This window comes from Oncorhynchus gorbuscha, linkage group LG14, assembly GCF_021184085.1.
Source record: "Oncorhynchus gorbuscha isolate QuinsamMale2020 ecotype Even-year linkage group LG14, OgorEven_v1.0, whole genome shotgun sequence".
NCBI lineage: Eukaryota > Metazoa > Chordata > Actinopteri > Salmoniformes > Salmonidae > Oncorhynchus > Oncorhynchus gorbuscha.
This window is the reverse complement of record NC_060186.1, coordinates 10,274,575-10,299,654: the sequence shown is the minus strand read 5'-3', so window position 1 is coordinate 10,299,654 and position 25,080 is coordinate 10,274,575. Positions and strand designations below refer to the sequence as shown.

Below are 25,080 nucleotides of genomic sequence, written 5' to 3'. Positions count from 1 at the left end.
GGTAATCCAGTCGTGATGAATCGGCTGGGCTTTGTATTGGCAGTAAAAGGGGTCCAGGCCAATTGGCAAAATAGGTATTGTAGCCCAAGGAGTGGCTGATGGACCTCTTCAGCTTGCTGGGAGATGGGCCTAGCATGGGCTAGCTCCAGGCTGATTTATGCTTTCTTTCGGAACAGAGACGTTAGCCAGTAGTAGCAACTCGGATTCCAGCTAGCTAGCTGCAATGATCCAGGTGAAAAGGTTCAGAGCTTGCAGTAGGAATCCGGAGATATGGAGAAGAAGTCCGATGGGTTGAATCTCGCTGTGCAGACTGGCACAAAGTTGTCCGGGCTAAAGGTTAGCTGATGACCGCTAGCAGTGGTTAGCTGACTACAAGCTAGTGGCTAGTTAGCTGGCTAGCTTCTTTGGGGGTTCCGGTTCTAAAGTAAAGGAAAATAGCAGATCCATACCACATTGGGTGAGGCGGGTTGCAGGAGAGTATGTTGAAGTTGAGGTTAGTTGAGGTTAAAAATATATATTCGAAGAAAAAAGTTCTAAAAAGATATATACATGGGGCACGACAAGACGAAGACAAAGAGGCCCGACTGCTACGCCAGCGGAATAGAAAACAAATATTGATTGTGTTTCTGGGTAGATCCCTACTTTCATGGAAGCACAATTAATTTGTTGTACAGTCCAATATGTTTTTGCAATACAACAAAATAAAAATGACATTTTAATAATATAACGTAGCAATTAAACTGAGATTGAACTGTGGGCTGGACTCAAACTCAGGTCCCAGTCTAGTTCTAAGGGTAGGTAGCCTACAGTGGTGGCTAGCGGCACTTAAAATGGGGAGGACGGCTAATAGTAATGGCTAGAACAGAATAAATGGAATGGTCTCAAACACATCAAACACCTGGTTTCTATGTGTTCTATGTGTCCGTTCACTAGATTCATTATTATAAGCCGTCCTCCCCTCACCAGCCTCCTCTGGTAGCCTACCCTTAGAACTAGAGGGACTTGAGTTTGAGTCCAAGGTGCAGGCTAGGTTCGTTACAATACAAACCCCACTCCTTTGGGATGTGCACAGAATGTATCAACGTGAGCCTTTATTAAAAACATGGATTTCCTATAATTTACTAAGCAGTTTCACTGGGGACTTTTATTTTGATGGCAGCTATCGGAATAAGAAGTTATATTATTTCCAGTTGTTGGTTATTGTTGCCAGGATTACAGATCTCTCACTGCTCACGCTTGTAAATTACATTGTAATGTAGATTGGACACTGCAAAGCATTGTGGACAGGTTTAAAGCCGCACATACCAATTGGAACCGCAGATCCACTTTTCCTCAGGTTCTGAGCACTTAACAGTCAGCAATGTGCAGGAATGTGCTGTTAATCAGTAAACTCATTAACTGTCCCATCTGCATCATCCTAAAATTGTTTTCTAACCCAACATAAACGATGGATGTGTGGTGAACTTTTGGTTGACGATGTAAAAATGATCTACAACACTACCAATGTTATGCTTTTGAGGACACCCGCCTTTAACTAAAAGGCCTTTGTGATTCTCTGCATATTCAACTATTTTTGTTAAAATGAAAAGCTAGCAGGAGGGGGAGGTTGTTGAAAGCCTAAAACTAAACAAATGATATACATAAAACAATTTGGAGGTAGTGGATATATATGAAGATGATAGTGGATATAACCTTGAAAAGTGAGAATGGATATCTGGACTTGTTCCTCCGCTTCCTTCTTGGCATCTCACTGGAATCCAACCACAAACGGGGAAGCCAAGCTTCCCCAAAACATTTACCAAGAAAAAAATGTAAATATTGTATGTATATATTTTTTTTCTCTTTCGTCTCTGTGTTTCATAATTGTCCTACAATTTGCAAGAGGCTGAATGTATCTCATGAGAGAAAGCATCAGAGCGAGCGAAACAGCGCCCCTTCGTCTCTGTATGTGTAGGCATTCTATCTGATGCTGTCTGGTCAGAAAGAGTATGACATTTGTTTCCGCCCATAGCCTTTTCCACCAGCGAGAATTTGGCCTCCCTTGATGAAAAAAATAACTAATAGCCAATCAGTGTTGAGCTAAACTGTTAATGGTCTTGGACCACCAAAAAAAGTATCAAGGGAAGCCAGTTTTGATTTGGCTTCACCCCTATCACATCGCATCGAGATAAATATGTAATTGACAGAAACAACTTGAATTGTTGCACTTTGTTGTGTTGTCCTTCGGTGGCTAGCTAGCTAACTAAATTTGGCCCTTTTCTAAATTAGCCATGGATGGAGATAGGGATTTGGACTTGTGGTTTTACTGGCCAATGATTATAACAGTGATTCTGATCCAACCATGAATTCATACATTGTGCCCCTGGACTGAGAGGATGGAAGTTCAGTATGTAGCTAGATGTAGAAGGCCAATGTTAACTAGCTAACATTGCCCATGAAAGGAAGTTAGCCTAGCGAGCAAGCAAGAAAATAGCTTTCAGGTACACACTGCTCAGCACTGCCCAATGCTATGCTGATGTCAAAGGGCATGCTGGATGAGTTTGACATGAGAAAATATGGGGGAGTGAGAGACTGATCCCTGCTGTGAGGAAACGTAGAAAGGCAATGTAAGTACAATAATAACAAAATGCCAAACTCACACATACCACATAACTATAGATAATCATACAATTTTAGACCTTAGGGGCTTTGGTGAGTTATTTTTATTTTATTCACTTTGACACTTTCATACATCAATACGGTACGAGACACAACAGCATTGGGGACAAATATATGACACTGTAGGAATGATATTTTCTTTGCTTCTATAGATTGTTTAGACTTAGTCTTTCAGTTGAGAACTGTGAATCACTGGCCTTCATACTCCCATCAGCAGACTCACTTCTAAAAGAGCTGGACCTGAGGAGACTTATGGTGAGGGCAGACTGTGTTCTCTTAGCTGGACTGAAACAATCACACCGTAAACTAGAGACCTTGAGGTCAGTGTCCTGTCCAAGGGGTGTGCTTCTACATAAAGCTGCCTAATGATATAGAAACAGGAGATAGGCTCCTGCCACATGAACTGGTCTGGCTCGCATAAGGCTACTTACTTCACATTATGATAGCCTTTAGATCTCTTCATTTTTGGACAGTTTGTTGGGGTCAAAATGTCTCCTGTTTTGTTCTAATAATTATTTTTATTGGTACTCACACACCTACAGTCACATGCATACAATGAGTATACAAACATTAGGAACACTTGCTCTTTCCATGACATAGACTGACCAGGTGAATTCAGGTGAAAGTTATGATCCCTTATTGATGTCACTTGTTAAATACACTTCAATCAGTATAGATGAAGTGGAGGAGACAGGTAAAATAAGGATTTTTAAGCCTTGAGACATGGATTGTGTATGTCTGCCATTCAAAAGTTTTTAAGTGTCTTTGAACAGGGTATGGTGGTAGGTGCCGGGCACAGAGGTTTGTGTCAAGAACTGCAACGCTGCTGGGTTTTTCATGCTCAAAAATGTCCGTGTGTATCAAGAATGGTACACCGCCCAAAGGACATCCAGCCAACTTGATACAACTGTGGGAAGCATTGGAGTCAAAATGGGCCAGCATCCCTGTGGAATCCTTTTGACACCTTGTAGAGTCCATGCCCCCATGAATTGAGGCTGTTCTGAGGGCAAAAGGGGGGAGGGGTGCAACTCTATATTAGGAAGGTGTTCTTAATGTTTTGTACACTCAGTGTATGACTACAACAGATGACCCAAGACATGGACTTATCTCAACAGAGGACCACTTTCGAGGTCTGAATAGATTTCATGAAATGAATGTGATTTTGGGATGTAATGTCCCTTTAATTGTTGTATCTCTAATAATAGACACATCAACATTGGATTTCACTCATTGTATTAAATGTAACATTTATGTTTCATCCATAGGATCAGATGGTTGACTATCACAAGATGGCAGGTAAAATATGTCACCAATGGCAGTAGGGGTGTGGGTCAGCATACAGTATGTAGGCTGCTGTAAATCATATCTTAAACCCTCTATTGTTGCCTGGTCTTATGGACTTCAAGCTGCCCCATGGCAACGACAAACAAGCCCTTGACAAAGAAACTCCTGCAGCATGGAAACACAGAGAGAGAGAGGTCCAGAAAATAAGGCGCACATTAATGTTACATTACAAAGTGCCTGAAAATATGTCACACATGCTGGTGAGTTTGACATTTTCATTCGCCTTACAGAAACTTGACTCTTTTTGCAGAGCCTTTCTAAGAGAGAGAAAGGTTAGGTTCTTGTTCCGTCACACTGTTCATATAAAGGGAAATGGACACGTATGCACAAAAACATAAACAGTTTTGAATATTTCATCTCTGAATTACTGTGGACCGAAATTATGTTCTTTATATAGACTTCAATGTTTACATGGTGGATCATTTTGGTCTATTTTCAGTATTAATTTCAGTTTGATTAGGAGCAATCTGTAGCATGACCAGTGAAATGTGGCATATCAGGGGAGGAGGAAAATGTCCATCTATCTTGTCCTCCACTCCAGGGTGGTTTCATAACTCATTACGTTATACAGTACATTTGCTCTTAAGGTAGGGTCAGGGTGATACCAAAACATGACTTTATGCTGTGTACTGTAGTATTGTGTTTAGTGTTCTGTTTAGAGGCTAAGTTAGCCTGATCCACCTGCCTGACCACTGCGCTGAACTTTCCTTTCACTTCATGTACGTTTGCGAGATCAGGATGGTCGCGCGTGGCTAACCCTACTACTGTAAGTAGACACTAAACATTGTTGTAACATTGTCATAAGAATGACTATATACCTGACAGGACATGAAATGACAAGCAATGACACTGAAGTGATTTCCTCTGAAGCATCATGGTAGTTTCTTAAGAGTGTTCGTAAGGAACACTAGGAACCAGCTGGATTGCATCCGCAAAGAGGGACCTTTTGGCTTGCACATTAGGAATAGCAACCACAGTTGTAGCTATAGCAATGTGCCCTTAACTTGCACATTAGGAATCCATCAATCCAGCAACCACAGTTGTAGCTATAGCAATGTGCCCTTAACTGACTGTTTTATTACTGGGATATATATTTAATCCTGGCTATATCACTGACCCTAAAGGCTGTTAAAAGATGATCAACACAACATGGCAGTATTAGATTTGAAAGTGAGTGTATTTCCACTGTAAACTCTGAGACTGGTAACTAGATTGAGGGATGTAGAAAGCAATTCTCATTCTAGAGCAGTATGAGCATTAATCATGAGCACTGCGTGTGGTGCTGATCAGGCAGAATCCCTAATCACTTCTCTCGCTAGCCTCATTTCCGCTTATCCAGCCCACTCCCTATACATGCGTAAGCAGAGAAAGAGAGGGTGTGGGAGTATGATGTGGTGATTAAGAGCACTTGGAGGGAATCAATATATTACACAGGACGATACATATATATATATAATATATCAAAAATTGGGGGAATAATATTTACAATTTTTTTACATTTACATAAAACATTTTTTTATGAACAACAACTTACAGACACACAAACAATGACTACATCTCATCTGCCCGGACCCTGTCACGACTTCTGCCGAAGTCGGCTCCCCTCCTTGTTTGGGCGGCGTTCGGCGGTCGACGTCACCGGCCTTCTAGCCATCGCCGCTCCATTTTTCATTGTTCCATTTGTTTTGTCTTGTTCCCCGCACACCTGGTTTTCCCCGCATTCCCAGAGACGTGGAGTCTCTCCGTCTTCCAGCACCCACGCTCCGGTGCCCATGGAGCTGGGAGGGGCTGCGCTTAGGGAGACTAGAGGAGGGGCCTTCACGTGCACCATCTGCGGCCGCAGAGGGCACACTGCCGGTCGGTGCCGGGTTGTTCTCTCTGGGAGTCGAAGCAGCAGGCAGGGCTCTCTGGCATCACCCCAGGTGAGTCTGCACCACTCTCATCCAGAGCCCTCTGTTGACCACCTGTTTGTGCATGTTTGTTTTCCTGCGTTTTCCCCGCATTCCCAGCATAAGGCGGTCGTCGATTCAGGTGGGGCTGGGAATTTTATCGACAGAGCGTTCGCCCTTAGTTTAAGGTTTCCCATTGTTCCTGTGGTTAGACCATTCCCGGTACATGCTCTGGATAGTCGACCGTTAGGGTCTGGGTTAATTAGAGAAGCCACCATCTCCCTGGCCATGGTGACGCAGGGGAGTCACGACGAGAGAATCTGTCTCTTCCTCATTGACTCTCCTGCGTTTCTTGTGGTACTAGGCCTTCCCTGGTTGGCTAGTCATGACCCCACCATTTCATGACAACAGAGGGCTCTAACAGGGTGGTCGCGAGAGTGATGGGGGAGGTGTGGAGGGGTTTCCGTTGGTGCTACCACTGTGGAAAATCCAGACCAGGTCTCCACCGTGCACATCCCCCCAGAATATGCCGATTTGGCTCTCGCCTTCTCCAAAAAGAAGGCGACTCAATTACCACCCCATCGACGGGGGGATTGTGCGATAAATCTCCTAGTAGACGCTGCACTTCACAGGAGTCAACGTGTATCCTCTGTCGCAAGCGGAAACGGCGGCTATGGAGACATATGTCTCTGAATCCCTGCATCAGGGGTACATTCGGCCCTCCATTTCACCCACCTCCTCAAGTTTTTTTTTCGTGAAGAAGAAGGAGGGAGGTCTGCGCCCGTGCAATGACTATCAAGGTCTCAATCAAATCACGGTGAGGTACAGTTACCCGCTACCTCTCATCGCCACAACAATTGAGTCAATACACGCGGCGCGTTTCTTCACTAAACTGGATCTCAGGAGCGCTTACAACCTGGTGAGTATCCGGGAGGGGGACGAGTGGAAGACAGCGTTCAGTACCATCTCAGGGCATTATGTGTACCTCGTCATGCCGTACGGGTTGATGAATGCTCCATCAGTCTTCTAATCCTTTGGAGACGAGATTTTCAGGGACCTGCAAGGGCAGGGTGGAGTGGTGTATATCGATAACATTCTGATATACTCCGCTACACGCGCCGAGCATGTGTCCTTGGTGCGCAGGGTACTTGGATGACTGTTGGAGCATGACCTGTACGTCAAGGCTGAGAAATTCCTGTTCTTCCAGCAGGCCGTCTTCTTCCTAGGCTATCGCATTTCCACATCAGGGGTGGAGATGGAGAGTGACAGGAGATTTTTAAGGTTTGCCAATTACTACCGGGGTTTTGGCCAGGTGGCTGCTCCAATTACCTCACTGCTGAAGGGGGTCCTGTACGTTTGCAGTGGTCGGCTGAGGCGGACAGGACTTCTGGGCACCTAAGGGCTCTGTTTACCTCAGCTCCCATGCTGGCCCATCCGGATCCCTCTTTGGCGTTCATAGTGGAGGTGGACGTGTCCAAGGCTGGGATAGGAACCATGCTCTCTCCTCGCTCGGGCACGCCACCGAAGCTCCGCCCCCAGCCCGATGGGGCGGAACTTTGATGTGGGTGACCGGGAGCTGTTGGCTGTCGTCAAGTTTTTGAAAGCATGTAGACATTGGCTCGAGGGGGCTAAAACCCTTTCCTCATCTGGACTGACCACCGCAACCTGGAGTACATCTGGGCAGCAAGGAGACTGAATCCCCGTCAGGCAAGGTGGGCCATGTTTTTTACCCGTTTTGTGTTTACCCTGTCCTACAGACCAGGTTCCCAGAATGTTAAGGCAGACGCACTGTCCCGGCTGTATGACACAGAGGAGCGGTCCATGGATCAGACTCCCATACTCCCGGACTTCTGCCTGGTAGCGCCGGTCGTGTGGGTGCTGGACGCGGACATTGAGCATGTGTTGCATACAGAGCCTGCTCCCTCCAGTGTCCCATCGGGCGTCTGTACGCTCCGTCTGCTGTCCGTGACCAGTTTATCTATTGGGCCCACACGTCACCCTCCTCTGATCATCCGGGGATCGGACGGACGGTGCCTTGTCTGACTGGGAAGTACTGGTGGCCCACCTTGGCAAAGGACGTGAGGGTTTATGTTTCCACCTGCTTAGTGTGCGCCCAGTGTAAGGCTCCTAGATACCTGCCCAGAGGTAAGCTACATCCCTTACCCATTCCACAACGGCCTTGGTCACACCCGCTCACAGGGAGAAACCACAATCCTGGTTTTTGTGGATCGTTTCTCTAAGTCCTGTTGTCTCCTCCCTCTGCCCGGTCTCCCTACGGCCCTACAGACTGCGGAGGCCTTGTTTACACACGTCTTCCGGCACTACGTGGTGCCTGAGGATATAGTGTCTGATCGAGGTATCCAGTTCACTTCGAGAGTCTGGAGGGTGTTCATGGAACGTCTGGGGGTCTCGATCAGCCTCACCTCAGGTTTACCCCCCGAGAGTAATGGGCAGGTAGAGAGAGTGAACAAGGATGTGGGCAGGTTTCTGTGGTCTTATTACCAGGACTGGCCGGGGGAGTGGGCGGCATTCGTGCCCTGGGCTGAGATGGCGCAGAACTCGCTCCGCCACTCCTCAACTAACCTCTCCCCCTTTCAGTGCGTATTGGGGTACCAGCCGGTTCTGACGCCATGGCATCAGAGTCAGACCGAGGCTCCTGTGGTGGACGACTGTTTCCGGCGCGCAGAGGAGACATGGGACGCCACACATGTTCACCTCCAGCAGGCCGCACTGCGCCAAAAAAACAGCGCGGACCGGGTTGTCCCCGAGGCCAGTGTCAGCACGCTGCTGTAGCCGTGCATCAAGGGGGGGTACTGTCACAACTTCCACCGGAGTTGGCACCCCTCGTTGTTCGGGCGGCGTTCGGCGGTCGATGTCACCGGCCTTCTAGCCATCGCCGCTCCATTTTTCATTGTTCCATTTGTTTTGTCTTGTCCCGCACACCTGGTTTACATTCCCTAATCAACTGCATATATATATTCCTCTGTTCCCCCCATGTCTTTGTGTGGGATTGTTTTGTTACGTGTTTTGTATTGACGCACCTAACTGGTTTTTCCCCCGGGTACTATGGTTGAACCCGGAGTATGTTTAATTGTTAAACATTTTTGCTCATTTTTGACTGTCGCGCTTTGCACTCTTGCCTTTGGCTGGAGGTTTGTTGGACACTGTTGCGTCTGTCTGTTGTTTGCTTCTGCCGAATAAAGTGTGCGCCTGATCACAACTCTCTGCTCTTCTGCACCTGACTTCAGCACCAGTAGCGCATACGCTGACAGACCCACATGCTCACACCCCCATCCCTAGTGCTTGCATTATTGTTTGCCACTTGGCCTAAGATTGTACCAATCTGTTTTTCTAAGTCATTACATATTGTATCATGCAAGATGTTTATTAAGGACACCCCATCAAGGTTGTTCAGGTATTCCCAATGACCTGTGTTATGTTCCAATAGGGTAGAAGGGATTTGATTTGACCTCACCCTCTGAACCTACAGGAATTAAAAGGCTCCATGTTTTGACCTTGCCTGCATAACCAGATGAAGCCTCTGGGATCTTTGACAGATGTTTGTCTACAGCTTTCAGGATATAGTCAATGTTACAAAATAACGGACTACTCAAGACTTAAATACCTCCGCTCAATTACCTGGTTATTTTAAATTACCCCAGTCTTCCAATCAAATCCAATTTTATTTGTCACATACTTCGCAAAAAACAGTTATAGGCTAACAGTGAAATGCTTACTTGCAGTTCCTTCCCAACAATGCAGAGAGAAAGAAAATAGCAAAACAATAGAAATGTAATAACACGTAATAGTAAAGGTAATAATAAATACACAATGAGTAACGATAACTTGTCTATATATACAAGGTACCATTATGGAGTCGATCTGCAGGGGTAAGTGCATTGGCTATGATGTCATTATGGTACAAAGTCCATGATCAGCTCTTTCATTCAGAAACTAGGCTCGGATTTGGATTACGGGATTGGATGATGTTTTATCGTGTTTGCAATTGTGGAAGATCCCAAAGGCAATATGCAATGCCATCTGTTTGCTATTACAGTATTGTTGGACGTTAATACTGTGGGTGGATTTAGTATTTCATTTGATTTATTTAGTATCTACTGTTGGTTGACATAAGGACAGATGTGGTATATAACAGTTCACTAAAGCCAGATACAGACATAGAGGAATACTAAAGAAAATCCACAGTGCCAAAAATCCATGTACCGTGTTTTATATACACGGTACACCACAAGTGATAAACAAATACAAATAAAATATTAAAGTTGTGGCCTGTGAGAATTTTGTGTGGTATATGTAATTACTTTAAGCTTGTCCTTTAACTTGATTTGTGACTGAAATGTCCTGCCTTTGTGACTCCCATTTTGGAGGAGAGCCAGATGAGAGACGGAAGAGTCTGTGTAAGTTACTGACCTACTCTACTCACACAAACAAGATAGCGTGTGTAAGTCAAACGTTATTTTATCAACTATTCTCTATAGCATAGCTTGCTTTGTACAATAGTTTCAAGATTGTTCTCTGTGTGTGTGCGTGTGTGCGTGTGTGCGTGCGCTTGTGTGTGTGTGTCACTGCTCGGGAAAGAGCTGGACTGAAAAGGAGGGATGTGGGGAGGACACACTGATTCATAGTATAATAATTTCCTCCCCAAAAGTTTCAATCTGTGGTCAAACCCGCCAGGAAGAAACGGTGACCTCAACAAGATAATATGGTGTTTAAAACCACTTTCAAACCCCCGCTCAAAAAGGTTCTCGACAAAGACCAAAAACCTTTGCATACTTAGTGGTTGCCATGGCACGGCCTCACAGTTTTTGTTACATCATAGAGGGTGTTACTAGATTCCATAAATTCTTAAGAGATCAGAGGGATATTTTGGTGTGTTATATGGGCTCCACCTCATGAAGCTGATATATGGAACAACTCTCCACAATGCTGGGGTGAGTGCTGCATAGTACAGGCCTCAATGACTTCATTATCTTCCAGAGTCCTTCTCTGTGTGAACGTAATTCAGTGGATGATAATTCCCTCTATGCAGAACACCACTAGCAGTGAGATTCAGTGTGGGGGATTAGGAAAAGAGACAAGACTGTGCAAATTGACTCTGCATGCCTTGGCTTTCATCGCGGGTTGTCTTTCAAAAGATCCTGAAAATAGAGTTGTTTTTTTCTCCATCTATGTCTGAGAGTTGAATAACAACTACAAAGCAGAGGTGGAAAAAGTATCCAACTGTCATACTTGAGTAAAAGTAAAAATACCTTAATAGAAAATTATCCAGTAAAATACTACTTAAGAAAAATATCTACCTTTATTTAACTAGGCAAGTCAGTTAAGAACAAATTCTTATTTCCAATGACTGCCTTGTTCAGGGGAAGAACAACAGATGTTTACCTTGTCAGATTGGGGATTCAATCTTGCAACCTTTTGGTTACTTTTGGTTACCACTCTAACCACTAGGCTACCTGCCGCCCCACTACCTGCCGCCCCACTTGAGTACAAATCTAAAAGTATTTGGTTTTAAATATACTTAAGTATCAAAAGTAAGTGTAATTGTGAAAATATACTTAAGTATCAAAAGTATAAAAATATAAATAATTTCAAATTCCTTATAATTAAGCAAAACAGAAGACACCATTTCTTGTTTTTATTTATTTATTTACAGATAGCCAGGGGCACACTCCAACACTCAAATATAATTCACAAACAAAGCATGTGTGTTTCGTGAGTCTGCCAAATCAGAGGCAGTAGGGATGACCAGGAATGTTATCTTGACAAGTGTGTGAACAGGACCATTTTTCATGCATTCAAAATGTAACAAGTCATTTTGGGTGTCAGGGGAAATGTATGGAGTAAAAAGTATATTATTTTCTTTGTAGTACAGTAGTACAGTAAAAGTATAAGTTGTAAAAAATATAAATAGTAAAGTACAGATACCCACAAAATCTACTGAAGTAGTACTTTAAATTATCTTTATTTAATTATTTCACACCACTGCTACAAAGACAGTGCTCCACCCAAGCAAACTAGATAGTTGATTGAAAACATCTGGCGCTTATTTAATGTAGACATCTTGAGGGAGGGCCAGATATGACCGGTGGTTACCCTTAGAGATGTGAAGTAATGCCTCAACATAATGGTTGTGTTTACATCACTTCTCGCATAGTCAAGTCAAGCACACGTTCGTGGAATGCTTTCAGTCATGTAATGGATATAGACACAGTCGGCTACTGCACAACATTTGCTAGTCAAACATAAGCTCCAAACCCTGTAAACAAAGACTGCTCTTCACGTTCTAAAAGTTCTTAGAACATCCTAATTGGAGCCTCAAATGAACACATTCATTGTGGTATCAGTAACAAAACAAAAGGCTTGACATACAAATGAGAGTTGACTTTAAAGTATAACTTGTGCATGTTATCAAAGGTTTGGTGTTATAGGTATGTGGCTACTAGGAAAACATCTGCAAGAGCATTTCATTGGGGATGTGACTGACATTAACTGGCTTCAGCAACTCTACGTGACAACTGAATAAACTTAAAAGGTCCTGAGTGTGCTCATGCAGTTGGTGAGGTAACATTGTCGGCTAATTGTATTAGATTACATCACTCGATACAGATTGATCCATTTAGAGCTCTGTGGAATGATTACAGGGATTACACATTTACCTCCAGGAAAAGATGTCTGTAGCCTCAGTAATGTATCACTTTCTGAGGAATGAGAAAACAAGATAACACCTTACTTGATTGGAAGAATGATAGGTGGTGATATAATGTACAGCCCACCATAGTGTTTTTAGAAAAATAGTTGTATGTCGTTTTGCTTTGTAAAATGGATCAAGGCACAGATGCTGATGTTACGTGGTAGTGGTAATTATTGTTGCAACATTGCCCTCTGTAGGAAAGATATAGGAATGCCTGATTTGTGGTAGAAAAAGACAGTCAGATCATTGTGTCAGTTCTGCATATTACATTTCTATGTCCAGATTTCCAAACCTAAAGGAAGCTGTATGACTGTTTCTGTTGATGCTCCAGCTTGGTCTTTTGAAGTGACATTTTAACAAATAAATAAAGTGAAGCCAGTTTAGAAGGGAAACCAGAGTGTGTTGGCATCAAATCAAACGTTGAGTAAAACAAGTGTTGACCTTACTGTGAAATGCTTACTTACAAGCCCTTAAACCAGCAGGGCAGTTCAAGAAGAGTTAAGAAAATACTTACCAAATATACTAAAGTAAAAAATAAAAACAATTATAAAAAGTAGCACAATAACATAACAATAGCAAGGCTATATGCAGGGGGTACCGGTACCAAGTCAGTGTGCGGGGGTACAGGTTAGTTGAGGTAATTTGTACATGTAGGTAGGGGTGAAGTGACTATGCATAGATTATAAACAGTGAGTAGCAGCAGTGTAGAAAACAAATGGAGGGGGGGGGGTCAATGTAATAGTCCGGTGGCCATTTGATTAATTGTTCAGCAGTCTTATGGCTTGGGGGTAGAAGCTGTTAAGGAGCCTTTTGGTCCTGGACTTGGCTCTCCGGTGCCGCTTGCCGTGCGGTAGCAGAGACAACAGTCTATGACTTGGGTGACTGGAGTCTCTGACAATTTTATGGGCTTTCCTCTGACACTGCCTATTATATAGGTCCTGGATGGCAGGAAGCTTGGCCCCAGTGATGTACTGGGCCATACACACTACACTCTGTAGCACCTTGCGGTTAGATGCCGAGCTGTTGCCATACCAGGCGGTGATGCAACCGGTCAGGATGCTCTCGATAGTGCAGCTGTAAAACCTTTTGAGGATCTGGGGACCCATGCAAAATGTTTTCAGTCTCCTGAGGGGGAAAAGGTTTTGTCGTGCCCTCTTCACAACTGTCATGGTGTGTTTGGACCATGGTAGTTCGTGGGTGATGTGGACACTACAGCCCCGTCGATGTTAATGGGGGCCTGTTCGGCCCTCCTTTTCCTGTAGTCCACGATTAGCTCCTTTGTCTTGCTCACGTTGAGGGAGAGGTTGTTGTCCTGGCACCACACTGCCAGTTCTCTGACCTCCTCCCTATAGGCCGTCTCTTCGTTGTCGGTGATCAGGCCTACCACTGTTGTGTCGTCAGCAAACATAATGATGGTGTTGGAGTCGTGTTTGGCCACGCAGTCGTGGGTGAACAGGGAGGACAGGAGGGGACTAAGTACGCACCACTGAGGGGCCCCAGTGTTGAGGATCAGCGTGGCAGACGTGTTGTTGCCTACCCTTACCACCTGGGGGCGGCCCGTCAGGAAGTCCAGGATCCAGTTGCAGAGGGAGGTGTTTAGTCCCAGGATCCTTAGCGTAGTGATGAGCTTCGTGAGCACTATTGTGTTAAGCTGAGCTGATCTAAGGCAGTGGTTCCCAAACTTTTTATAGTCCCGTACCCCTTCAAAACATTCAGCTTACAGCTGCATACCCCCTCTAGCACCAGGGTCAGCGCACTCTCAAATGTTGTTTTTTTGCCATCATTGTAAGCCTGCCACACACACACACTATACGATACATTTATTAAACATAAGAATGAGTGTGAGTTTGTCACATCCCGGCTTGTGGGAATTGACAGAGCTCTTATTGGACCAGGGCACAAATAATAACTCTTTATTTAACCATCTTACATATAAAACCTTATTTGTTCATCAAAAATTGTGAATAACTCACCACAGGTTAATGAGAAGGGTGTGCTTGAAAGTTTGCACATAACTCTGCAATGTTGGGTTGTAATTAGAGAGTCTCAGTCTAAAATAATTTTCCACACACAGTCTGTGCCTATATTTAGTGAGTGCCGAGAATCCACTCTCGCATAGGTCCGTGGTTGCAAAGGGCATCAGTGTTTTAACAGCGTGATTTGCCAAGGCAGGATACTCTGAGCGCAGCCCAATCCAGAAATCTGACAGTGGCTTCTGATTTAAATTACATTTTCACAGAACCGCTTGTTGCAATTGCGATGAGGCATTCTTGTTCAGATATCAGTAAGAGAACTGGATGCAAGAGGACTCGTCATCATGCAAGCGGTCAGACAAGTGAAAATGATGGTCAGTAAAACTAAATTAAGCTCGTCTCTCAATTGGAAGTCAGTCATGTCTACCGACGTGAGTGCTATGGGGCGGTAATTATTTAGGCAGGTTATTTACCTTCGTTTCCTTGGAAACAGGGACTATGGTGATCTGCTTGAAACATGTAGGTATTACAGACTCTGTCAGGGAGAGATTGAAAATGTCAGAAGACACACACTTGCCAGTTGGTCTGCACATGCTTTGAGTACACGTCCTGATAATCCAATCCAATCTTAATCCTATATTGACGCTTTGCTTGTTTGATGGTTCGTCTAAGGGCATAGCGGGATTTCTTATAAGCATCCAAATTAGTCTCCCACTCCTTGAAAGTGACAGCTCTAGCCTTTAGCTCAATGCGGATGTTGCCTGTAATCCATGGCTTCTGTTTGGGATACGTACGGTCACTGTGGGGATGATGCTGTCGATGCACTTATTGATTAAGACGATAACTGAGGTGGTAGACTCCTCAATGCCATTGAATGAATCCTGGAACATATTTAAGTCTGTGCTAGCAAAACAGTCCTGTAGCGTAGCATCCGCGTCATCTGACCAGTTCTGTATTGAGTGAGTCACTGGTACTTCTTGCTTTAGTTTTTGCTTGTAAGTAGGAATCAGGAGGATAGAATTATGGTCAGATTTGCCAAATGGATGGCGGGGGAGAGCTTTGTATGCATCTCTGTGGTTTTTATTATTAAACTGCGCCGTTGGAAACACAGTTTTTGCTCTCCTGCGTCTGACTTCTCTGCCGCCAGAACGCACCCCGTACCCCACCGGAAACAAGAAGAATAAATAAATGGTACAAAACCCGACACACCAGACATAACGTGCACAAGCACTTACAATAAACAATTACCGGACAAGGACATGTGGGGAACAGAGGGTTAAATACACAACATGTAATTGATGGAATTGAAACCAGGTGTGTGGGAAGATGAGACAAAACAAGTGGAAAATTAAAGGTGGCTCGGCGATGGCTAGAAGACCGGTGACGTCGACCGCAGAACGTCGCCCGAAAAAAGGAGAGGGGCCGACTTCGGAAGAAGTCGTGACACTGTGTGTGGAGTAAAGGTGGTCTAGAGTTTTTCTTCCTCTGGTTGCACATGTGACATGCTGGTAAAAATGTGGTAAAACTGATTTAAGTTTGCCTGCATTAAAGTACCCGGCCACTAGGAGCGCCGCTTCTGGGTGAGCATTTTCTTGTTTACTTTATGGCCTTATAGAGTTGGTTGAGTGCGGTCTTAGTGCCAGCAATGGTCTGTGGTGGTAAATAGATGGCTACGAATAATATAGATGATAACTTGGTAGATAGTGTGGTCTACAGCTTATCATAAGGTACTCTACCTCTGGTGAGCAATACCTCGAGACTTCTTTAACATTAAAACATCGCGCAGCAGCTGTTGCATCAGAAAATATTGCACCAGTTGGATCCACACTTACATGCCGTCCATGTAAATTGACCAGTTCTACCTGGTCTACACATGCTACCTCGATGCCGGATGTCGCACACACACATGTGCTGGTGTCTCTTGCTGCTATTGCTGTTGCTGCTGTAACTAGCTATTACTCGCTATGCTTGCTGTTTTCTGATATCCCAGGGTTCTGTGTTTCTTCATTCAGGGGATTTGGTATAGCATATCGTGCTCACTACCTGTAGTTATTTGATCACCTTTATATGACGCTTCACTCTGGCAGTAAGCTACCCTGAAGGAGCAGAACCTAATGCCAAGACAATGCATTGTACTCTTTTCTAAAATATGGTTAAACGTACACGTGGTGTTTCCTTTCTGAACTAGGCCTTACTGATACACATTAAATGAAGTTGACATACGGTATTTGAGAGAATAGCTTGTCTTATCAAGGATATATTTTTTAAACTGTACCAGACCTAATTCAGTATACATAAGGAATATAATCTCTTCCACACAGGCAATGTGGAAGGTGCCCTGGGATACCCATGGGACTTCAGCATTGGTCCCCAGGTAGGAAAGACTGGCCACATAACATATAAAAATGTATGTGCATTTGTGTGTGCACAAAGTTTCAAGTTTTCCACCTGTTCCATCCCCAAAGACAGGCCCATGTGAAGAGACCTGCTACAGCTGCAGACATCTGCCCCAGAAAACCGCATCAGGGAGCAGATAGCAGTATGTATTTTTGCATTTGAATTGAGAACGCAGACTAAAACATTCAGGCAACAAGTCAAGCACTGTCATATTTAACAAACTAATTGTTTAGTTTCTATACATTGTTCTTCTGCTTCCAAAACCTAAACCGAGTGTGTGTGAAAGAGGTGTAAATCAGCATATGCTGGGGTGGTGTCTGTATACCTAGTAGAGACAGCTGCTCACCAGTAACGCCTCGATCACACCAACAGTGTTTTTGCGCAAAATGGCACACAGCATCATCTTGATATGTGTGCAACAAAAGTTCAACATTCACCTTATGCTGCCATTTATGCCAAGCCTTCTACACATACAGTCGTGGCCAAAAGTTTTGAGAATGACACATTTATTTTCACAAAGTCTGCTGCCTCAGTTTGTATGATGGCAATTTGCATATACTACAGAATGTTATGAAGAGTGATCAGATTAATTGCAAAGTCCCTCTTTGCCATGCAAATGAACTGAATCCTCAAAAAGCATTTCCACTGCATTTCAGCCCTGCCACAAAAGAACCAGCTGACATCATGCCAGTGATTCTCTCATTAACACAGGTGTGAGTGTCGACAAGGACAAGGCTGGAGATGTCTGTCATGCTGATTGAGTTCGAATAACAGACTGGAAGCTTCAAAAGGAGGGTGGTGCTTGGAATCATTGTTCTTCCTCTGTCAATCATGGTTCCCTGCAAGGAAACACGTGCGGTCATCATTGCTTTGCACAAAGGGCTTCACAGGCAAGGATATTGCTGCCAGTAAGATTGCACCTAAATCAACCATTTATCGGATCACCATGAACTTCAAGGAGAGCGGTTCAATTGTTGTGAAGAAGGCTTCAGGGTGCCCAAGAAAGTCCAGCAAGTGCCAGGACCGTCTCCTAAAGTTGATTCAGCTGCGGGGTCGGGGCACCACCAGTACAGAGCTTGCTCAGGAATGGCAGCAGGCAGGTGTGAGTGCATCTGCATGCACAGTGAGGTGAATACTTTTGGAGGATGCCCTGGTGTCAAGAAGGGCAGCAAAGAAGCCACTTCTCTCCAGGAAGAACATCAGGGACAGACTGATATTCTGCAAAATGTACAGAGATTGGACTGCTGAGGACTGGGGTAAAGTCATTTTCTCTGATGAATCCCCTTTCTGATTGTTTGGGGCATCCGGAAAAAAGCTTGTCCGGAGAAGACAAGGTGAGTGCTACCATCAGTCCTGTGTCATGCCAACAGTAAAGCATCCTGAGACCATTCATGTGTGGGGTTGCTTCTCAGCCAAGGGAGTGGGCTCACTCACAATTTTGCCTAAGAACACAGCCATGAATAAAGTGGCTCGGGGAACAAAACATCAATATTTTGGGTCCATGGCCAGGAAACTCCCCAGACCTTATTCCCATTGAGAACTTGTGGTCAATCCTCAAAAGGCGGGTGGACAAACAAAACCCACACATTCTGACAAACTCCAAGCATTGATTATGCAAGAATGGGCTGCCATCAGTCAGGATGTGGCCCAGAAGTTAATTGACATCATGCCAGGGCGGATTGCAGAGGTCTTGAAAAAGAAGGGTCAACACTGCAAATATTGAATCTTTGCATCAACTTCATGTAATTGTCAATAAAAGCCATTGACACTTATGAAATGCTTGTAATTATACTTCAGTATTCCATAGTAACATCTGACAAAAATATCTAAATATCTAAACTTTGTGAATATTCATATATGTGTCATTCTCAAAACCTTTGGCCACGACTGTACAGTCTGACGCATATGTTCGATAAATCCAACTGTGCACCACACAGAACGCACTGAAACAGCCTCTGCAACGCAAGGCAAATGCAGCGTTCCATTGGAAATGAATGTACTTCTGGTGTACCAAAATGCATTTTCACTGTCGGTGTGATCGAGGCGGAATCTTACTTCGAGGTGTGTCCAATCTGGACTATGTTAGATGGACAACCCATGCCAATGTTCAATTGTTTAAAAAAAGTGATGGTCCACAAAAATGAAACAAAAAATCCAAACTCTCCTCTTCTTCACCAGGTGAAAGCCAGCCTAATAATGAGTTTCCAACATATTATTTTTTACCTGTTAAGTAATTTCCAATCAACTTCAAATGCCTTCGCAGGTAGGGACAAAATGGTTGCTCGTGCCAGGCGTTCTGAGTCGGCTGAGGACAGTCGAGCCGGATGCACCACAGATATCTGGCACTCCCTAACAAAGGACCTGGTGGAGGAGAGCATTCCCTGCGGGACACAGGAAATGAAGAGGAGGCCGTCCACAGCCAGGCAACACAGGCATGAATACTCCAGGTATGACCCTTGAACATAATAAGTTTGGGAGTAGGATAGTGTCAAGTCATGCCAAGGTGACTGTGGTGCTGGCTTACTGTGATGATGATTAAGATGGTGATAATTGTGATGGAAATGATGATGATGATGGTGGTGGTGTTGGGATGTGCTAAACTTTGAACATTGAGATATTATATGAATGATAGGAAATTAAAAAGACTGGGTTATGTTAGAATTGAATGGTTCTCAGAAGAAAGAAGGCTTTGGAATGTGTTTGATGGAGGAGAGCGATGTGTTGATACAGTGGAGACAGATGGACATCTGTGTATTAGATGAAAGAGGGGTTGAGGTCAGGAGGTGAGGACAGATTCTCTTAAGAGAGTAATACATGTTTGGAATCCTGTTACCCTCTTTATTAGCTTCCTGTAGAGCCATAAAATGTAAGGATTGGAGAGAAATTGGAGTGTTTTAAGTAGGATGCGTATAAACGGTGAAGTCTGAAATCTTTTGCTGTCTGTTTTCAGCTGTACAGAACCTTTGGGGAATGATTAAACTTGGTTAAAGCTTCTATAGTGTCTGAGAAATTTACTCTGAAAAATAAGGACCTAACAGTGGTGATGAAGATGGAGGTGATGAGGATGGAGGTGATGAGGATGGAGATGATGGTGATGGAGAGGATTGTGATGATGATGGAGGTGATGGAGAGGATTGTGATGATGATGGAGGTGATGAGGATGGAGGAGATGAGGATGGAGGTGATGATGATGGTGATGATGGAGGTGATGGAGATGATGATGGAGGTGATGATGGAGATGATGGTGATGATGATGGAGAGGATGGTGATGATGATGGAGAGGATTGTGATGATGATGGAGAGGATTGTGATGATGATGGAGGTGATGAGGATGGAGGTGATTATGAGGATGATGATGGAGGTGCTATGCAATAGTGCCTCAGGCAGTGTGCGGATCACAGATGTCCAGCTGCAGGGTCTGTTAGTGAGGCTGGGAAACTCCTCCCAGAGAGAGCAGGACATTGGGGGGTTCCGTCTCCAGCAGAACGTAGCAGGACGTCCCATCGCAGAGTTCCTCTTCCCTCCCAGAACACTCCTCCAGCCAGCTAGCTCTGTTACGGTAGGCCTGTGATGAAAACACATACATTAATCCTTTGGTGAACATTGGTATAGATTGTCATAGTATATCGACTTTTGTTTACAAAAAAAGGCTCTTAATTTTCAATTGAACAACTTAATCATTCTAGGAGGTAGTTTATGCTTTGACAGAGGTTTATGAAGTCGACTCAGTTTTGACCGTGATTTGTACTGTACTATAAGGTTTGGTCTGAAGCCTCTGGAAGGAAGACACAGAGCCCAGGGGACTTCCTTTGGGTTGGGTTGGAGCGCATCATGTTGAGACCAGAGTGCACCACAGTCCTATGCAAAGACAATGGCCAAGTGAGAACACTGTGAGGGGTGAAGGATGATTGAGTGTTCTGCCCCTATGGTTTGATAGACTGATAGTATATAATTGATCCAGGACTACATTATTTGCCCTTTTTCACATAATTAATCTAAAAACACATTTCCTACAAGTATCTTGTATGTTAGCATTGAATGTGCTGTATACATAACATGTAATGATCTGCATACTCTGGTGGGTGGCTAGGCCATAGCATGGTACACACCTGCACGCTGTACTGGGATAAAGCCACAGAAGGCCTGGGCTGAGCATCATGAGAAAGTGGAGAGCTGCAGAGAGGACACTTTGTCCTGTGAAGAGGCAAGCATCCCTGCAACAGAGATCAACTGCCCTGACAACACACCCTTTCTTCTGATTAAAAGGTCATCTGTGTATTCAAATGCAACATTCAATTAATGCTCTGTTGACGTACCATTAGAACAAGAATTGATTGAAGCATTACATAAAGTGATACGATTTCTTTAATGCTAGTGGTTTGATTTTCCTACAGGAAGAAGCATGTGTTTAGGGTGTGCCACAGTCCGTGGACCCAGAACCCTTCATCCATAACCCATCCTTCCTGCTCCCCCTGTGCTCTGCTAGACTTCCGGGCCCAGCCCCAGAGCAACCCTGCAAGGAAGCTCACCGGTACATACCTCCATAGTTCAAGTCAGAACTCTTATTCCGTCATTGAATTGAATAACTTTTTCTTCCTGATTCCTTAATTGAATTTAGAATGCGTGACACATTGAACTTGAGAGATAAGTGTATCATAGTATGGTTCTCAAAGTCAAACTATGTGTGTACCATCACATGCAGCCGGTGTCCAGGCCAGAAGACCTGCCACCCTACGTTCCCAGGGGACTGGAGTGGGGGGAGGGCCTGTTCGATCAGCAGGGGTATGTAGATATTACACATGCTATTTTTTCTTGCTGCTGACACTGAACAATGTAACCGGTAATTTTGTGGATAGAGAAACTATAAGATTCAGTAGGGGACAATTCAAAGTCAGTGTTAGTAACATCCCACTGGGCACAGATATCAATTCAATGTTAATTTAACTGAAATGACGTGGAAACACTGTTTATTCAACCAGTGTGTGCCGAGTGGGATGACCATTACCCAGAGTACAGTAAACATATGGCTGCTTTGTGTGTTGTGTCTCAGCCCTGTGTAGGAGGCATGATGTTCCTTGGCTCTCAGCCCCCCTGCACCTCCCTCCTCCAGCAGTACCGCACTGCAGCTAAACTACACAGCCACAACATGGTTATTACTGCTTAGGTGCATGAAAGTCAAAGCGGTAGCTACTGCTGCACAGGCACATGACTGTCCAGGGACTACGGACATGAGACTGAAACCACCTTGGGCAAGCAGCAGAAACAGAGACCCACTCTAATCTTCATCTGTTTCATTAGATCTACTTTCCTCTGTACTGTCAGCTTTGGCGTCTATTGGTTGCCTGTTTAAAAATAAAATACAATGTACATGGTTAAATAGTCACAAATGTCAATATTATTCAATTGGATAAAATAAAATAGTATTTCTTTTTTTTTTAATAGGCAGGTTGCAAGTTGGGATGTATTTTTTTTTGCTCCAGGTCAAAGAGGTGTAAGAAGTTCAAATGTATTATTCTCAATAAAAAGTCTAACTATAACCTGTCCTTTATCAAAAAGCATTCCATGTAATTTAAAAAGACAGTCAATTGACAAGGTCAAGAAGGTGCTTCTATATCTGCATGGCTTGTTGTTAGGGGTTTAGGTTGAGTTTCTATATAGCACTTTGTGACATCTGCTGATGTAAAAAGGGCTTTATAAATACATTTGATTCATTGACTGAACCAAACCAAGACAAAAACCCAGAGGATGGAACAGGGTCAAGGGGAAGCACCACAACAGTGTAAGTGGATCTAGAACTGTCAATCACTGTCAATCATCCAAATTCCATCTCCTGTTTTTCTCACATAACAAAACAACAACTCCCCAATACTAACTCTCACCCCCCCCCTCTCAGGAACTTTAGTTTTGTTCTTTATTTTATCAAGTTACAAATTATACTATAAACAAAATATGTATTTTATTTATTAATGTAATCTTTAAAACATAGGTCCCAGCCCTCCCCAATAGTAAAGCTGGACTCAAACATTGTAGATAAAGAGCGGCTTCGCAGCAGGACTCCTAAATGAAGTGTCAACTCCCTTCATCCATGTCACGATTTTAAGCAAATCAACTTTCTCCAGTTTTCCCAAGTGATCTGTCTTATATTTCCTTCATATTTTCATTGACCACTGGCTCTATACACTCACTGGACTCTACCCACACACATACTACACTGACACGCCAACACACACACACACACACACACACACACACACACACACACACACACACACACACACACACACACACACGCCACACACTCACGCACAGACAGAGTTTCACACTCTTCGCATACACTGCTGCTACTCTGTTTATCTATCCTGATTGCCTAGTCACTTTTACCCTTCCCTACATATACATATTACCTCGTACCCCTGCACATTGAGTCGGTACAGGTACTCCTTGTATATAGCCTCGTTATTTTATTGTGTCACTGTTTCCTTCATTTTCCCCCTATTTATTCCTACTTTTTAACTCCGTATTGTTGGGAAAGGGCTTGTAAATAAGCCCAGTAAACCTGTTGTATTCGGCGCATTTGACAAATACAATTTGATTTGAAATGCACGTGATTCTATGACGTTCAGTCAACACAGAGCCACAGATGATCCACAACCAGGACCAACCCAAAACCCAGCACAGAGGTCCTCAGTGAATGTGGTCTGGACTCTGTGGAGGAGGGTCATTGTATCCGAGACGCTGTAGAAGGCCAGAGTCCCTGCCCTGCTGTCCAGATACACTCCTACTCTGGTGGAGCAGGGGACAGGGATATCAGTCCTATTCTTATTGTGCCAATAGGAACAACTCGAGTTGCGACACACCAAACTCCAGGACTGATCATTGGAACCAAAGCAACATTCCAATCCGCCCTTCCTGCTGATGCTTCTGTATGTGATGGCTACCTCACACTCCCCCCTCCTATCCACCTCACAGTAGCGGGTTCCAGACAGATCCTCTTTACACAACACCTGGTAGTGGTCTGTGAATCTGTCTGGGTGGTCAGAATAAGACAGAGCCTTGTCACTCCATGACACTTCTCTATTGCACTCAGACAGACGCAGGTGTTGATACGCCGAGTTGGGATCCAACGTGAGATGGCAGTAGTCTAAGAAAGTGAAAAAATTAAATGAAGGTGAAATATGCATAAGGTGTGTGTGTGTGTGTGTGTGTGTGTGTGTGTGTGTGTGTGTGTGTGTGTGTGTGTGTGTGTGTGTGTGTGTGTGTGTGTGTGTGTGTGTGTGTGTGTGTGTGTGTGTGTGTGTGTGTGTGTGTGTGTGTGTGTGTGTGTGTGTGTGTGTGTGTGTGTGTCGGTATTACTTACTCTCCAAGAACTCCACTCTGGTCTTGGGCTCATAATGGAAATGTACTTCAGCAGCAGCCATTACTACATAGAGTAGGGAGGTATATTAATTCATTAATGTTTAATTAAGAAACATTCAACACAAATATATACAAAATTAAACCAAGATTAAATATTCATTCATTGTGTGTGTGTATTACTCACATTCTGGTCTTGGGCTGAGGTCACAGACTTCGGAGGCAGCCGTTACTATACAGGATAGGCAGACAAATGGATGTATTCATTTATAATCAAGAAGCATTTAACAGAAAGTTAACCAAATATTTTATCTTCACTATATCTGTAACACTTACCTTTTCCAGGTATCTGGACCATTTCCTCCTTCAATACATCCTCCAGTCGCTCCATCATTTCCAGAGATGGAGCTCTACACTTCCTCAAAGGAGAAGTGCTGGTTGGCAGTGATATAGGGTAAGAGCTCAGATGCAGGAGCCACACAAAGAGACTGGAAAGTCTACAGCGGGAGAGAGTGAAAGAGGAAAAATAGACAATAAGAAAATATGAAGAATTCTGGAGCTCAGAGGTTATATGTTGTGTAGAAGTAAGGAATCCTGGGTCATGCTTGATGGGCACAAACGGGGAACATATTATGACACAAAAATAAACATTCTTATTGAACAAGCTCAGGTAGTTTCGTGCCAAGCTCTGAACACCACCCTGCCACTGTGGATAGAAAGACGTCACCTTGAAGAAATGAATGTTATCCTCTGT

General features: G+C 44.0%; 2 protein-coding genes across 2 annotated transcripts; one reads left to right on the top strand and one right to left on the bottom strand.

Annotated features, from left to right (window-relative positions):
• The first annotated feature begins 270 nt into the window (after positions 1–270).
• On the top strand, positions 271–22,511 carry LOC123995876. The gene is made up of 11 exons (XM_046299553.1): positions 271–336; positions 5,730–5,924; positions 16,898–16,950; positions 17,042–17,115; positions 19,237–19,420; positions 20,349–20,532; positions 20,733–20,852; positions 21,064–21,239; positions 21,368–21,504; positions 21,676–21,755; positions 22,024–22,511. Exons 1-11 carry the CDS (start codon positions 271–273, stop codon positions 22,135–22,137), a joined length of 1,383 nt encoding a protein of 460 aa, XP_046155509.1. The 3' UTR covers positions 22,138–22,511.
• On the bottom strand, positions 20,222–24,717 carry LOC123995875 (tripartite motif-containing protein 16-like). Its single transcript, XM_046299552.1, has 4 exons — positions 24,663–24,717; positions 24,514–24,558; positions 24,331–24,393; positions 20,222–24,114 (listed from the first exon to the last, which is right to left on the bottom strand). Exons 1-4 carry the CDS (start codon positions 24,715–24,717, stop codon positions 23,597–23,599), a joined length of 681 nt encoding a protein of 226 aa, XP_046155508.1. The 3' UTR covers positions 20,222–23,596.
• Positions 24,718–25,080: the final 363 nt, after the last annotated feature.

Bases quoted from the DNA above. Each gene is read 5' to 3' on its own strand.
- LOC123995876 (XM_046299553.1), top strand. From the start codon at position 271: ATGGAGAAGAAGTCCGATGGGTTGAATCTCGCTGTGCAGACTGGCACA. The intron at 337-5,729 runs GTTAGCTGATGA...CCGCATTCCCAG, and splicing joins CAAAGTTGTCCGGGCTAAAG to AGACGTGGAGTCTCTCCGTC. The intron at 21,505-21,675 runs GTACATACCTCC...CATCACATGCAG, and splicing joins CCCTGCAAGGAAGCTCACCG to CCGGTGTCCAGGCCAGAAGA.
- LOC123995875 (XM_046299552.1), bottom strand. From the start codon at position 24,717: ATGGAGCGACTGGAGGATGTATTGAAGGAGGAAATGGTCCAGATACCT. The intron at 24,394-24,513 runs GTGAGTAATACA...TACTCTATGTAG, and splicing joins CCTCAGCCCAAGACCAGAAT to TAATGGCTGCTGCTGAAGTA. The intron at 24,115-24,330 runs GTAAGTAATACC...TCACTTTCTTAG, and splicing joins CAGAGTGGAGTTCTTGGAGA to ACTACTGCCATCTCACGTTG.